This window comes from Cherax quadricarinatus, chromosome 5, assembly GCF_038502225.1.
Source record: "Cherax quadricarinatus isolate ZL_2023a chromosome 5, ASM3850222v1, whole genome shotgun sequence".
In the NCBI taxonomy this organism is placed as follows: domain Eukaryota; kingdom Metazoa; phylum Arthropoda; class Malacostraca; order Decapoda; family Parastacidae; genus Cherax; species Cherax quadricarinatus.
The window spans coordinates 27,046,256-27,064,218 of NC_091296.1; the positions used below are offsets into that span (position 1 = coordinate 27,046,256).

The 17,963-nt window shown below is 39.7% G+C and overlaps 1 protein-coding gene across 1 annotated transcript in view; it reads right to left on the minus strand.

Moving 5' to 3' along the window:
- Positions 1-219: 219 nt before the first annotated feature.
- The window catches only part of LOC128684980 (protein lifeguard 4-like), a 65,295-nt gene continuing 47,551 nt past the window's right edge, over positions 220-17,963 (minus strand). Inside the window, exon 5 of the mRNA XM_070101391.1 lies at positions 220-1,280. Within this exon, the coding sequence (XP_069957492.1) occupies positions 1,164-1,280 (117 nt within the window). The 3' untranslated portion in view covers positions 220-1,163. The remainder of the gene's footprint in view (positions 1,281-17,963) is intronic.

Genomic DNA, 17,963 nt, shown 5'->3' on the forward strand with positions numbered 1-17,963 from the left:
ACTTCCTAAAAGTCATTACCAAGGAGGAAGTTATATTCATGGAGAGGTGCTATACCCATAAGTCTGGGACATACTGTATAGCTCCTAGGAAATAGGATGAAACCAGGCTTGATCTAAGCAATGGAAGGGTATTTAAAATTCCTCGACTGAAGAGCCCTTGAACTGAGTAAAAGAATATTAATATGGTAAATGACAGATGGAATAAATTCAGCAAAAGGATTTTCATAAAATATATTTTATTTAAAAAACAACAATTCGAACGCCTAATATCGGCAGAGACAATCATGTGCTAATCAGATAAGTGAAATACTAGACATCCTGATGTTTAAACTGTTAATTTTTATACAAAAAATTTCATGACATTTGTCGGGGATACAGCTAACTTATAAGCTTTGGAAACACTTTTTTTTTTTTTGAGGGGATGGGGAGGGGGGGTGCAGGAAAAAATTATAGCCATTATACCTTCTTTTACCAAATATTTCATAATTCTGAAGGAATGCACATGCATAGAAATATTAGCTTGAAGTAAACGAAAAATTACCAAGTATCACTGTGATCTGTCACACCACATCGCCATGGGAGCTTCTTCCTTTCAAGAGAACACAAAACTTATCGTATATATAATGCAATTACGGTGCACTCTATATAAAAATGCTTAAATGAATCTATAAATTTTAAAAAGTATGGGGAGGGGCTGCATATGTAGCAATTATGCAGCAATCTTAGGTTACAATTTGTGTTATTTGTTCACATCATGTCTACCATCAACATTAGTAAATAAATCTTTAGTCAAAAATTAAGATAGCTATGACAGTTAAATTTTATTATTACAACCAAGGAACAAATGTATCCTAACCACAACCTTTAAAATATGTTAATTTTACTAATAATTCTTACCAAATAAAAAATATATAACACTTTTATATCACCATATGTTAACCTTAATCAATGCTTAAATAACCCTGATAGGCAGGCCATGACCTCTAGTAATATTTAAATATTTTCCATAATTCTCTTACAACAGTATGAAGTGAATCTATCTACATTTAAAATAAAATGAGCATAAAGCTAATTAATACTAACAATTTTGGAACCTAGTCACATTTTTCCAGAAAATCATTTTACATCCAAAGCAAACAAACAATTTTGGTTAATTCATAATTTTAGCCTTTTCGGTCACCAAAAATGCGAAGGAGTTCAAGGAATAAATTCAGAATATCCAAATAGAGATTAATTGTTGCAAGAATGTATTCCTCAGGAGAAAGCTTCTGCATCATCATCTGTCAAAATGATAAAACAGTTTTAGTACAATATTATATTGTGTATTAACTTTATATATATACATGCATATATATATATATATTTTTTTTTTTTCAACAAGTCGGCCGTCTCCCACCGACGCAGGGTGACCCAAAAAAGAAAGAAAATCCCCAAAAAGAAAATACTTTCATCATCATTCAACACTTTCACCACACTCGCACATTATCACTGTTTTTGCAGAGGTGCTCAGAATACAACAGTTTAGAAGCATACACATATAGATACACAACATATCCCTCCAAACTGCCAGTATCCCAAACCCCTCCTTTAAAGTGCAGGCATTGTACTTCCCATTTCCAGGACTCAAGTCCGACTATATGAAAATAACCGGTTTCCCTGAATCCCTTCACTAAATATTACCCTGCTCACACTCCAACAGATCGTCAGGTCCCAAGTACCATTCGTCTCCATTCACTCCTATCTAACACGCTCACGCACGCTTGCTGGAAGTCCAAGCCCCTTGCCCACAAAACCTCCTTTACCCCCTCTCTCCAACCCTTTCGAGGACGACCCCTACCCCGCCTTCCTTTCCCTATAGATTTATATGCTTTCCATGTCATTCTACTTTGATCCATTCTCTCTAAATGACCAAACCACCTCAACAACCCCTCTTCTGCCCTCTGGCTAATACTTTTATTAACTCCACACCTTTTCCTAATTTCCACACTCCTAATTTTCTGCATAATATTTACACCACACATTGCCCTTAAACAGGACATCTCCACTGCCTCCAACCATCTCCTCGCTGCTGCATTTACCACCCAAGCTTCACACCCATATAAGAGTGTTGGTACTACTATACTTTCATACATTCCCTTCTTTGCCTCCATAGATAATGTTTTTTGACTCCACATATACCTCAACACACCACTCACCTTTTTTCTCTCATCAATTCTATGATTAACCTCATCCCTCATAAATCCATCCGCCGACACGTCAACTCCCAAGTATCTGAAAACATTCACTTCTTCCATACTCCTCCTCCCCAATTTGATATCCAATTTTTCTTTATCTAAATCATTTGACACTCGCATCACCTTACTCTTTTCTATGTTCACTTTCAACTTTCTACCTTTACACACATTCCCAAACTCATCCACTAACCTTTGCAATTTTTCTTTAGAATCTCCCATAAGCACAGTATCATCAGCAAAAAGTAACTGTGTCAATTCCCATTTTGAATTTGATTCCCCAAAATTTAATCCCACCCCTCTCCCGAACACCCTAGCATTTATACACACACCCACCCACCTACCATCCAACTTATGACCTGCTCGACTTACGACCATGTTTTTTATGCCAAATTTCTGGGAAATAAACTACTATTTGTGTTGTACACAGTGTTTATCCTAAACCTTGCAGTATAAAATACAGTACTAACAGCATAAAAAGTAAAGTAAAACATGAAATACCAAAATAAAACAATAAAATAGTCATTACAAAAATGTGATGTTGATATTCAGTAGTAAAGTTCAACTCACGTCCATTTCGACTTACGACTGGTTTCTCGGAACGGAACTTGGTCGTAAGTCGGATGGTAGGGGTGTGTGTGTGTGTGTGTGTGTGTGTGTGTATATGTGTGTGTGTATATGTGTGTGTGTGTGTGTGTGTGTGTGTACACTCACCTATTTGTGGTTGCAGGGGTCGAGTCTAAGCTCCTGGCCCTGCCTCTTCACCGGTTGCTACTGGGCCCTCTCTCTCCCCGCTCCATGAGCTTTATCAAACCTCGTCTTAAAACTGTGTATGGTTCCTGCCTCCACTACGTCATTTTCTAGGCTATTCCACTGCCTTACAACTCTATGACTGAAGAAATACTTCCTAATATCTCTGACTCATTTGTGTCTTCAACTTCCAATTGTGGCCTCTTGTTTCTGTGTCCCCTCCCTGGAACATCCTGTCTTCGTCCACCTTGTCTATTCCACGCAGTATTTTATATGTCGTTATCATGTCTCCCCTGACCCTCCTGTCCTCCAGTGTCGTCAGGCCGATTTCCCTTAATCTTTCTTCATAGGACATTCCCCTTAGCTCTGGAACTAACCTTGTGGCAAACCTTTGTACTTTCTCCAGTTTCTTGACGTGCTTTATCAAGTGCGGGTTCCAAACAGGTGCTACATACTCCAGTATGGGCCTGACATACACGGTGTACAGTTGTCTTGAACGATTCCTTACTAAGGTATCAGAATGCTGTTCTCAGGTTTGCCAGGCGCCCATATGCTGCAGCAGTTATCTAATTGATGTGTGCTTCCAGAGACATGCTCGGTGTTATACTCACCCCAAGATCTTTCTCCTTGAGTGAGGTTTGCAGTCTTTGGCCACCTAGCCTATACTCTGTCTGTGGTCTTCTGTGCCCTTCCCCTATCTTCATGACTTTGCATTTGGCAGGATTAAATTCGAGAAGCCATTTGCTGGACCAGGTGTCCAGTCTGTCCAGGTCTCTTTGAAGTCCTGCCTGGTCCTCATCAGATTTAATTCTCCTCATTAACTTCACATCATCTGCACACAGGGACACTTCCGAGTCTAACCCTTCCATCATGTCGTTCAGATATACCAAAAATAGCACTGGTCCTAGGACCGACCCCTGTGGGACCCCGCTCGTCACAGGTGCCCACTGTGATACATCATTACGTACCATGACTCGTTGCCTCCCTGTCAGGTATTCTCTGATCCATTGCAGTGCCCTTCCTGTTATATGCGCCTGATGCTCTAGCTTCTGCACTAATCTCTTGTGAGGAACTGTGTCAAAGGCCTTCTTGCAGTCCAAGAAGATGCAATCAACCCACCCCTCTCTCTCTCTCTCTCTCTCTCTCTCTCTCTGTATATATATATATATATATATATATATATATATATATATATATATATATATATATATATATATATATATATATATATATATATATATATGTATATATATATATATTTTTTTTTTTTTCTTTTTTTTTCAACAAGTCGGCCGTCTCCCACCGAGGCAGGGTGACCCAAAAAAGAAAGAAAATCCCCAAAAAGAAAATACTTTCATCATCATTCAACACTTTCACCACACTCGCACATTATCACTGTTTTTGCAGAGGTGCTCAGAATACAACAGTTTAGAAGCATATACGTATAAAGATACACAACATATCCCTCCAAACTGCCAATATCCCAAACCCCTCCTTTAAAGTGCAGGCATTGTACTTCCCATTTCCAGGACTCAAGTCCGACTATAAGAAAATAACCGGTTTCCCTGAATCCCTTCACTAAATATTACCCTGCTCACACTCCAACAGATCGTCAGGTCCCAAGTATCATTCGTCTCCATTCACTCCAATCTAACACGCTCATGCATGCTTGCTGGAAGTCCAAGCCCCTCGCCCACAAAACCTCCTTTACTCCCTCTTTCCAACCCTTTCGAGGACGACCCCTACCCCTCTTTCCTTCCCCTATAGATTTATATGCTTTCCATGTCATTCTACTTTGATCCATTCACTCTAAATGACCAAACCACCTCAACAACCCCTCTTCTGCCCTCTGACTAATGCTTTTATTAACTCCACACCTTCTCCTAATTTCCACACTCCGAATTTTCTGCATAATATTTACACCACACATTGCCCTTAGACAGGACATCTCCACTGCCTCCAACCGTCTCCTCGCTGCTGCATTTACCACCCAAGCTTCACATCCATATAAGAGTGTTGGTACTACTATACTTTCATACATTCCCTTCTTTGCCTCCATAGATAACGTTTTTTGACTTCACATATACCTCAACGCACCACTCACCTTTTTTCCCTCATCAATTCTATGATTAACCTCATCCTTCATAAATCCATCCGCCGACACGTCAACTCCCAAGTATCTGAAAACATTCACTTCTTCCATACTCCTCCTCCCCAATTTGATATCCAATTTTTCTTTATCTAAATCATTTGATACCCTCATCACCTTACTCTTTTCTATGTTCACTTTCAACTTTCTACCTTTACACACATTCTCAAACTCATCCACTAACCTTTGCAATTTTTCTTTAGAATCTCCCATAAGCACAGTAACTGTGTCAATTCCCATTTTGAATTTGATTCCCCATAATTTAATCCCACCCCTCTCCCAAACACCCTAGCATTTACTTCTTTTACATCCCCATCTATAAATATATTAAACAACCATGGTGACATTACACATCCCTGTCTAAGACCTACTTTTACCGGGAAATATTCTCCCTCTCTTCTACACACCCTAACCTGAGCCTCACTATCCTCATAAAAGCTCTTTACAGCATTTAGTAACTTACCACCTATTCCATAAACTTGCAACATCTGCCACATTGCTCCTCTATCCACTCTATCATATGCCTTTTCTAAATCCATAAATGCAATAAAAACTTCCCTACCTTTATCTAAATACTGTTCACATATATGCTTCAATGTAAACACTTGATCTACACATCCCCTACCCACTCTGAAGCCTCCTTGCTCATCCGCAATTCTACATTCTGTCTTACCTCTAATTCTTTCAATTATAACTCTACCGTATACTTTTCCTGGTATACTCAGTAAACTTATTCCTCTATAATTTTTACAATCTCTTTTGTACCCTTTCCCTTTATATAAAGGGACTATACATGCTCTCTGCCAATCCCTAGGTACCTTCCCCTCTTTCATACATTTATTAAACAAAAGTACCAACCACTCCAACACTATATCCCCCCATGCTTTTAACATTTCTGTCATGATCCCATCAGTTCCAGCTGCTTTACCCCCTTTCATTCTACGTAATGCCTCACGTACCTCCCCTACACTTACATTCTGCTCTTCTTCACTCCTAAAAGATGGTATACCTCCCTGGCCAGTGCATGAAAAAACCACCTCCCTTTACACAAATAACCCGCACATAAAAGAGAGAAGCTTATGACGACGTTTCGGTCCGACTTGGACCATTGACAAAGTCACACTAACAGAGGTGGAGCAGGACGGCTATATATAGGCAGGAAGAGGTGGAGGTAGTAGTAGTAGTAGTAGTACAAGAATTGTATATAATACCGACAGGATGAAATAACACATGCACAACACCCGGGCATCCCCACCGTAGACGTTTCGCCATCCAGCCAGCCACTGGATGGCGAAACGTCCACAACAAAGACAACCAGACGCCGCACATGCGTCTTAATTTCAACAGTATTTGTAGTAGAAGAAGAAGAGGTAGTAGTAGTGGTAGTGGTAGAAGTGGGAAATAAGGAAGACGAGCCAGTCAAATACTACCACTACTACTACCTCTTCTTCTTCTACTACAAATACTGTTGAAATTAAGACGCATGTGCAGCGTCTGGTTGTCTTTGTTGTGGACGTTTCGCCATCCAGTGGCTGGCTGGATGGCGAAACGTCTACGGTGGGGATGCCCGGGTGTTGTGCATGTGTCATTTCATCCTGTCGGTATTATATACAATTCTTGTACTACTACTACTACTACCTCCACCTCTTCCTGCCTATATATAGCCGTCCTGCTCCACCTCTGTTAGTGTGACTTTGTCAATGGTCCAAGTCGGACCGAAACGTCGTCGTAAGCTTCTCTCTTTTATGTGCGGGTTATTTGTGTATCGTTCCAGTCATGGTATTGTGCCTTTTTGTTATTTATTCACCTCCCTTTCTTCAATATTTAAAAGTTCCTCAAAATATTCTCGCCATCTACCTAATACCTCCCTCTCCCCATCTACTAACTCCCCTACTCTGTTTTTAACTGACAAATCCATATGTTCCCTAGGCTTTCTTAACTTGTTTAACTCACTCCAAAATTTTTTCTTATTTTCATTAAAATTTCTTGACAGTGCCTCTCCCACTCTATCATCTGTTCTCCTTTTGCACTCTCTCACCACTCTCTTCACCTTTCTTTTACTCTCCATATACTCTGCTCTTCTTATAACACTTCTGCTTTGTAAAAACCTCTCATAAGCTACCTTTTTCTCTTTTATCACACCCTTTACTTCATCATTCCACCAATCACTCCTCTTTCCTCCTGTCCCCACCCTCCTATAACCACAAACTTCTGCCCCACATTCTAATAGTGCATTTTTAAAACTCATCCAACCCTCTTCAACCCCCCACTACTCATCTTTGCACTAGCCCACCTTTCTGCCAATAGTCGTTATATCTCACCCGAGCTTCCTCCTCCCTTAATTTATACACTTTCACTTCCCTCCTACTTCTTGTTGCCACCTTCCTCTTGTCCCATCTACCTCTTACTCTAACTGTAGCTACAACTAAATAATGATCCGATATATCAGTTGCCCCTCTATAAACATGTACATCCTGGAGCCTACCCATTAACCTTTTATCCACCAATACATAATTACAAACTACGTTCATTACGTGCTACATCGTACCTTGTATATTTATTTATCCTCTTTTTTATAAAATATGTACTACTTATTACCAAATCTCTTTCTACACATTGCTCAATTAAAGGCTCCCCATTTACATTTACCCCTGGCACCCCAAATTTACCTACTACTCCCTCCACAACATTTTTACCCACTGTTAGGTAAGACACATATGCAACAGTTAGGTATCTTTATTTTGAAACGTTTCGCCTACACAGTAGGCTTCTTCAGTCGAGTACAGAAAAGTTGATAGAAGCAGAAGATACTTGAAGACGATGTAATCAGTCCATCACCCTTAAAGTTTTGAGGTGGTCAGTCCCTCAGTCTGGAGAAGAGTATTGTTCCGTTGTCTGAAACAACGGAACAATACTCTTCTCCAGACTGAGGGACTGACCACCTCAAAACTTTAAGGGTGATGGACTGATTACATCGTCTTCAAGTATCTTCTGCTTCTATCAACTTTTCTGTACTCGACTGAAGAAGCCTACTGTGTAGGCGAAACGTTTCAAAATAAAGATACCTAACTGTTGCATATGTGTCTTACCTAACAATCTGTCGGTATTTCATACCATTTTAATGTTCATTTTTACCCACTTTAGCATTGAAATCCTCAACCACAAGTACTCTCACACTTGATTCAAAACTCCCCACGCATTCACTCAACATTTCCCAAAATCTCTCTCCTCTACACTTCTCTCTTCTCCAGGTGCATATACACTTACTATAACCCACTTTTCACATCCAACCTTTATTTTACTCCACATAATCCTTGAATTAATACATTTATAGTCCCTCTTTTCCTGCCATAGCTTATCCTTCAACATTGTTGCTACTCCTTTAGCTCTAACTATTTGAAACCCCTGACCTCATCCCATTTATTCCTCTCCACTGAAATCCTCCCACCCCCTTTAGCTTTGTTTTACTTAAAGCCAGGACATCCAGCTTTTTCTCATTCATAACATCCACAATCATCTCTTTCTTATCATTTGCACAACATCCATGCACAGACTTCCCACTATGACAATTTTCTTCTTATTCTTTTTAGTAATCTTTACAGGAAAAGGGGTTACTAGCCCATTGTTCCTGGCATTTTAGTTGACTTTTACAACACGCATGGCTTATGGAGGAAAGATTCTTATTCCACTTCCCCATGGATATAAAAGGAAAAGTAATAAGACCAAGAACTATTAAGATAAAATCAAAGAAAACTCAGACGAGTGTGTATAAATAAACGTGTACATGTATGTGTAGTGTAACCTAAGTATAATTAGAGGTAGCAAGACATACCTGTAATCTTGCATATTTATGAGACAGACAAAAGACACCAGCAATCCTACCATCATGTAAAACAATTACAGGCTTTTGTTTTACATTCACTTGGCAGGACGGTAGTACCTCCCTGGTGGTTGCTGTCTATCAACCTACTACCTATATACAAGTACAAGCATATATATATACACCCCTCTGGGTTTTCTTCTATTTTCTTTCTAGTTTTTGTTCTTGTTTGTTTCCTCTTTTCTTCATGGGGAGGTGGAACAGAATTCTTCCTCTGTAAGCCATGCGTGTTGTGGGAGGCAACTAGAATGCCAGGATCGGGGGATGCTAGTGGTCCCTTCTCCTGTATATATTACTAAATTCGAAAAGAGAAACTTTCGTTTTTCTTTCTGGGCCACCCTGCCTTGGTGGGATACATCCGGTTTGTTGAAAAAAAAAAAAAAATAATTGCTCATTTTAAGTTAATCTTAATCAAGTCTGCCTGAAATTCACTGCATAACTACAGGCTTTTCCCATGTACAACAGATAAATATATAATGTAAAACTTGTGGAATGGCAATAAACTTTGATGTGCTGCAAAAAAAAAAAAAAAAAAAAAAAAAAAAAATTATATGCCATAGATTTTCTCAATCTACTCACTGCTGGCTTGGTAGCCTTCTGTTGGCCTTACTAAGCAAGAATAAGTCTTGTGCATAAACCAGTAAACTTTAAAGAGAATATTCAGTGTTCATGCATATAAGCATCCACAAAAGTTCAGCATCATACATTACAATTACACATGGCTGTGCCTTTCAGTGATGAATATATGTATTTCTACAATAGTGATAAAGTGTGTGTTTAGATAACGTTGGATAGTGGAGGTATGTATCTTGACTGGCTGCCCAATCACATCAGCATATTCAAGATTCTTCACACCTTGCTAGGTAAGAAAGTAGTGTTTTATTTCACTGTCTAGTAAAATGAGGCAAGATGTAGTGGCAGGTTTCCTGACAGCTGGTGCCCTCATTTACTTATTTTATCAACACAGCAGTAATATTTCAGGTAGGAAGTGAAGGCATGCATTCATTTCCTCACTTCCCTGTTGAGCCTGGCTTCACTATGGCCAAAGCATGTATTGAAATGGACTTTTCCACTAAACACATTATATGCTCCTTATTCATAGATCACATGACAAAAGTTGGACAGACAATTCAGATACAGTGAAACCTCGGAATACAACCTTAATTCATTCCAGAAAGCTGTTAAGAGTGTTGCTCCATTTGAGTATCGAACAAGTTCTTCCCAACCAATTTTCTGTTTGGTTGGCTGTTATCACTAATCATCGTAGGCCCCATGGTGACATATTTATACAAATACAAAAAAAAAATACCAAAAAATGTGAAGAAACACAAAATAGTTTACAGCAAAGTTTTGGCAGGTCGTATTTGTTTAGTCAAGTGCTGAGCTTTGTTCGAGTAGGGAGCTGGTCATATACTGAGGTTCCACTGTATATAATAAACTGGATAAAGAAATCTGCAATATCATAATACTGTTGGGAGTCAATGCCAGCATCAGCAGCTAATGTCACTCCCGTTTCCCCTTACCATTTTATTACTTTATTACTGTATGCTGTATTTTCCTTGGTGATTTCTTTTTCAAATATGCAATTATAATTGGAATAAGTGTGCCAAGTTCTTGTTTTAGTACAACTGTAAGAAAATTTGGCTTTTATTATTATTATTATTATGATACAGTGGGCCCCCGGATTAAGTCCTCATCGGAATAAGTAATATTCGAAATAAGTAATGTTTTTTCGTCAAAATATTGGCTCGGTGAACGTCACTGAACTCTGTATAAGTCATTCGTCCAGAAAGTGTCCGCACAGCCTGAGCAGCCCCGACACTCCATGTACAGCCAGTGTGCTATTGTTTACCAGCCAGTGAGGATGATCCCACACGTTCGTACGATACATTTTGTATTCCATTCTTTTTAGTGCTTTTAACTGCTAAATAAGCCACCTTGGGCCCAAAGAAAGCTTCTAGTGCCAGTCAGCCCTTTGGTAAAGGGCTTAGAGAGGGGAGAATGTGCCTTTTTCAGTGATTCTGCAATGTGTATGATACTAAAGCAGGAGAAGTTGATAAAGGCTATAGCGCCAGCCAGCAATAAAGTGTAGCATTAACAGTGTAGCAAGTAAGTTAAGCGATTAATCGACAGAAAAAGGACAGCACGAAACTGACTCCTCCATTGTTGTAGGTATATAGAGCTACTGACACCGCCGCCTCTGCTGCCGCCTTCACCACCACCATGTAAGGCTTATCTTTCAGTGGCCCTTATACACCCAACAACACACCACCACTCGTGACATTCTTAATGCCATATTTTGTTCATTCTAGGTACATATCATGTTTCTATGTTATTAATAGTTTATTATGTCATATTAGAGGACTTGTCCTAGATAAATAAGCCATAGAGCTGATTTTTTTTTTTTTTTTTCAACAAGTCGGCCGTCTCCCACCGAGGCAGGGTGACCCAAAAAAAAGAGAAAGAAAATCCCCAAAAAGAAAATACTTTCATCATCATTCAACACTTTCACCACACTCGCACATTATCACTGTTTTTGCAGAGGTGCTCAGAATACAACAGTCTAGAAGCATACACATATAAAGATACACAACATATCCCTCCAAACTGCCAATATCCCAAACCCCTCCTTTAAAGTGCAGGCATTGTACTTCCCATTTCCAGGACTCAAGTCCGACTATATGAAAATAACCGGTTTCCTTGAATCCCTTCACTAAATATTACCCTGCTCACACTCCAACAGATCGTCAGGTCCCAAGTACCATTCGTCTCCATTCACTCCTATCTAACACGCTCACGCACGCTTGCTGGAAGTCCAAGCCCCTTGCCCACAAAACCTCCTTTACCCCCTCTCTCCAACCCTTTCGAGGACAACCCCTACCCCGCCTTCCTTCCCCTATAGATTTATATGCTTTCCATGTCATTCTACTTTGATCCATTCTCTCTAAATGACCAAACCACCTCAACAACCCCTCTTCTGCCCTCTGACTAATACTTCTATTAACTCCACACCTTCGCCTAATTTCCACACTCCGAATTTTCTGCATAATATTTACACCACACATTGCCCTTAAACAGGACATCTCCACTGCCTCCAACCGTCTCCTCGCTGCTGCATTTACCACCCAAGCTTCACACCCATATAAGAGTGTTGGTACTACTATACTTTCATACATTCCCTTCTTTGCCTCCATAGATAACGTTTTTTGACTCCATATATACCTCAACGCACCACTCACCTTTTTTCCCTCATCAATTCTATGATTAACCTCATCCTTCATAAATCCATCCGCCGACACGTCAACTCCCAAGTATTTGAAAACATTCACTTCTTCCATACTCCTCCTCCCCAATTTGATATCCAATTTTTCTTTATCTAAATCATTTGACACCCTCATCACCTTACTCTTTTCTATGTTCACTTTCAACTTTCTACCTTTACACACATTCCCAAACTCATCCACTAACCTTTGCAATTTTTCTTTAGAATCTCCCATAAGCACAGTATCATCAGCAAAAAGTAACCGTGTCAATTCCCATTTTGAATTTGATTCCCCAAAATTTAATCCCACCCCTCTCCCGGACACCCTAGCATTTACTTCCTTTACAACCCCATCTATAAATATATTAAACAACCATGGTGACATTACACATCCCTGTCTAAGACCTACTTTTACCGGGAAGTAGTCTCCCTCTCTTCTACACACCCTAACCTGAGCCTCACTATCCTCATAAAAACTCTTTACAGCATTTAATAACTTACCACCTATTCCATATACTTGCAACATCTGCCACATTGCTCCCCTATCCACTCTATCATATGCCTTTTCTAAATCCATAAATGCAATAAAAACTTCCCTACCTTTATCTAAATACTGTTCACATATATGCTTCAATGTAAACACTTGATCTACACATCCCCTACCCACTCTGAAACCTCCTTGCTCATCCGCAATCCTACATTCTGTCTTACCTCTAATTCTTTCAATTATAACCCTACCGTACACTTTTCCTGGTATACTCAGTAAGCTTATTCCTCTATAATTTTTACAGTCTCTTTTGTCCCCTTTCCCTTTATATAAAGGGACTATACATGCTCTCTGCCAATCCCTAGGTACCTTCCCCTCTTTCATACATTTATTAAACAAAAGTACCAACCACTCCAACACTATATCCCCCCCTGCTTTTAACATTTCTGTCATGATCCCATCAGTTCCAGCTGCTTTACCCCCTTTCATTTTACGTAATGCCTCACGTACCTCCCCCACACTTACATTCTGCTCTTCTTCACTCCTAAAGTATGGTATACCTCCCTGACCAATGCATGAAATTACTGCCTCTGTTTCTTCCTTAACATTTAAAAGTTCCTCAAAATATTCTCGCCATCTACCCAATACCTCCATCTCCCCATCTACTAACTCCCCTACTCTGTTTTTAACTGACAAATCCATATTTTCCCTAGGCTTTCTTAACTTGTTTAACTCACTCCAAAATTTTTTCTTATTTTCATTAAAATTTCTTGACAGTGCCTCTCCCACTCTATCATCTGCTCTCCTTTTGCACTCTCTCACCACTCTCTTTACCTTTCTTTTACTCTCCATATACTCTGCTCTTCTTATAACACTTCTGCTTTGTAAAAACCTCTCATAAGCTACCTTTTTCTCTTTTATCACACCCTTTACTTCATCATTCCACCAATCACTCCTCTTTCCTCCTGCCCCCACCCTCCTATAACCACAAACTTCTGCCCCACAATCTAATACTGTATTTTTAAAACTATTCCAACCCTCTTCAACCCCCCCACTACTCATCTTTGCACTAGCCCACCTTTCTGCCAATAGTTGCTTATATCTCACCCGAACTTCCTCCTCCCTTAGTTTATACACGTTCACCTCCCTCTTACTTGTTGATTCCACCTTCCTCTTTTCCCATCTACCTCTTACTCTAACTGTAGCTACAACTAAATAATGATCCGATATATCAGTTGCCCCTCTATAAACATGTACATCCTGGAGCCTGCCCATCAACCTTTTATCCACCAATACATAATCTAATAAACTACTTTCATTACGTGCTACATCATACCTTGTATATTTATTTATCCTCTTTTTCATAAAATATGTATTACTTATTACCAAATTTCTTTCTACACATAGCTCAATTAAAGGCTCCCCATTTACATTTACCCCTGGCACCCCAAATTTACCTACTACTCCCTCCATAACATTTTTACCCACTTTAGCATTGAAATCCCCAACCACCATTACTCTCACACTTGATTCAAAACTCCCCACGCATTCACTCAACATTTCCCAAAATCTCTCTCTCTCCTCTACACTTCTCTCTTCTCCAGGTGCATACACGCTTATTATAACCCACTTTTCACATCCAATCTTTATTTTACTCCACATAATCCTTGAATTAATACATTTATAGTCCCTCTTTTCCTGCCATAGCTTATCCTTCAACATTATTGCTACTCCTTCTTTAGCTCTAACTCTATTTGAAAACCCTGACCTAATCCCATTTATTCCTCTCCACTGAAACTCTCCCACCCCCTTCAGCTTTGTTTCACTTAAAGCCAGGACATCCAGCTTCTTCTCATTCATAACATCCACAATCATCTCTTTCTTATCATCTGCACAACATCCACGCACATTCAGACTTCCCACTTTGACAATTTTCTTCTTATTATTCTTTTTAGTAATCTTTACAGGAAAAGGGGTTACTAGCCCATTGTTCCCGGCATTTTAGTTGACTTTTACAACACGCATGGCTTATGGAGGAAAGATTCTTATTCCACTTCCCCATGGATATAAAAGGAAAATTAATAAGACCAAGAACTATTAAGATAAAATCAAAGAAAACTCAGATGAGTGTGTATAAATAAATGTGTACATGTATGTGTAGTGTGACCTAAGTGTAAGTAGAAGTAGCAAGACATGCCTGTAATCATGCATATTTATGAGACAGACAAAAGACATCAGCAATCCTACGATCATGTAAAACAATCACAGGCTTTCGTTTTACACTCACTTGGCAGGACGGTAGTACCTCCCTGGGTGGTTGCTGTCTACCAACCTACTACCTATAGAGCTGATATTAGTATCATATTGAAGGACTATCTTGTCCTGTCTCCCAACACAATTCCTAACATACATCAGAAACAGACCTCTCTGACCACCTTTTTGTGCGACAGGGGTCTAGTGACTCAAGCTGGTCCAAGTGGCATTAAGAAACAAAGAAGGGAAGTAACCCAGGATAAGGACTTGGTACCTGAAGTCTTTATGGAAAGGGATTCCCTTCCAAACAATTGTAAACTCCTCCATCCTCTCCCCTCTTCCATACATCACCATGTCTTCATTAAAGGTAAGTGTGAAGTTGTTATTGTTTTATTCTTCATGTATCATTGTTTTCTGTGTAGGTAGATGTATATTTCATGTAAAAAAAATTTTTTTAATACTTTTGGGTGTCTGAAATGGATTAATTGGATTTCCATTATTTCTCATGGGGAAAATTAATTTGGAATAAGTCAGATTCGGGATAAGTCACTCTCTGGAATGGATTAATTACGTAATCTGGGGGTCCACTGTATTTCCCACCACATATTTTTTTAATATTCTTTCTCAACCTGGAACATACATTCTTCACATCACATAATGTGATTTTAGGTTAAACATCCATTTTCAGGAATGCAATTACCCTGTTGTATGAATGAGCTAAATGTACTTAGATACTAATAATGCATCAAAATAATTTACATAACACATATTCACAATGGAGGGAGAGATTATGGAAGAAGTGAATATGTTCAGATATTTGGGAGTAGATTTGTTAGCAGATGAGTTTATGAAAGATATGGTAAACCATAGAATTGATTCAGGAAAAAAGGTGGGTGGTGCACTGAGGTATATGTAGAAACAAAAAACATTATCCAGGGAGGCAAAAAAGGGACTGTATGTGAGTATAGTGGTACCAACATTTGTGTGTGTAAAGCATGGGTTGTAAATGCTGCAGCGAGGAGGCTGGAGGCAGTTGAGATTTCATGTTTAAGGGCAATGTGTGGTGTAAATACAGTGGACCCCCGCCTTACGATATTAATCCATTCCTGAGAGCTCATTGTAAGCCGAAATTATCGTTAGCCGAATTAATTTTCCCCAAAAGAAATAATGGAAATCAAATTAATCTGTTCCTGACACCCCAGAGTATGAAAAAAAAAAAAAAATTTTACCACGGAAATATTAATTTTAATACACACAAACTGAAGAAGACATGCACAATTACTACTCTACTAAGAACAGAATACATGACACTTACCTTTATTGAAGATCTGGTGATGACTGATGGGATGGGAGGAGGGGAGTGTGTGGAAGTTATTGTTTAGAAGGGGAATCCCCTTTCATTAGGACTTGAGGTAGCAAGCCCTTTTCCGGGGTTACTTCCCTTCTTTTAATGCCACTAGGACCAGCTTGAGTCACTGGACCTCTTTCGCACAACAAATCTGTCCATAGAGCTCTGTACCTCCCGTTCCTTTAAGACTTTCCTAAAATGGGCCATAACATTGTCATTGTACAGGTTGCCAACACGGCTTGCAGTAGCTGTGCGAGGGTGATTTTCATCCGTAAAGGTTTGCAGTTCAACCCACTTTACACACATTTCCTTAATCTCTTTTTTTTTCAATTCCATACTAATTCTCACCCTTTTTACCACAGGGATGGCACTAGAAACTTTCTTGGGGTCCATGGTGATGTATTTTGCAGTTATTTTTTTTATTTATTATCACACTGGCCGATTCCCACAAACGCAGGGTGGCCCGAAAAAGAAAAACTTTCACCATCATTCACTCCATCACTGTCTTGCCAGAAGGGTACTTTACACTACAGTTTTTAAACTGCAACATTAACACCCCTCCTTCAGAGTGCAGGCACTGTACTTCCCATCTCCAGAACTCAAGTCCGGCCTGCCGGTTTCCCTGAATCCCTTCATAAATGTTACTTTGCTCACACTCCAACAGCACGTCAAGTATTAAAAACCATTTGTCTCCATTCACTCCTATCAAACACGCTCACGCATGCCTGCTGGAAGTCCAAGCCCCTCGCACACAAAACCTCCTTTACCCCCTCCCTCCAACCCTTCCTAGGCCGACCCCTACCCCGCCTTCCTTCCACTACAGACTGATACACTCTTGAAGTCATTCTGTTTCGCTCCATTCTCTCTACATGTCCGAACCACCTCAACAACCCTTCCTCAGCCCTCTGGACAACAGTTTTGGTAATCCCGCACCTCCTCCTAACTTCCAAACTACGAATTCTCTGCATTATATTCACACCACACATTGCCCTCAGACATGACATCTCCACTGCCTCCAGCCTTCTCCTCGCTGCAACATTCATCACCCACGCTTCACACCCATATAAGAGCGTTGGTAAAACTATACTCTCATACATTCCCCTCTTTGCCTCCAAGGACAAAGTTCTTTGTCTCCACAGACTCCTAAGTGCACCACTCACTCTTTTTCCCTCATCAATTCTATGATTCACCTCATCTTTCATAGACCCATCCGCTGACACGTCCACTCCCAAATATCTGAATACGTTCACCTCCTCCATACTCTCTCCCTCCAATCTGATATTCAATCTTTCATCACCTAATCTTTTTGTTATCCTCATAACCTTACTCTTTCCTGTATTCACCTTTAATTTTCTTCTTTTGCACACCCTACCAAATTCATCCACCAATCTCTGCAACTTCTCTTCAGAATCTCCCAAGAGCACAGTGTCATCAGCAAAGAGCAGCTGTGACAACTCCCACTTTGTGTGTGATTCTTTATCTTTTAACTCCACGCCTCTTGCCAAGACCCTCGCATTTACTTCTCTTACAACCCCATCTATAAATATATTAAACAACCACGGTGACATCACACATCCTTGTCTAAGGCCTACTTTTACTGGGA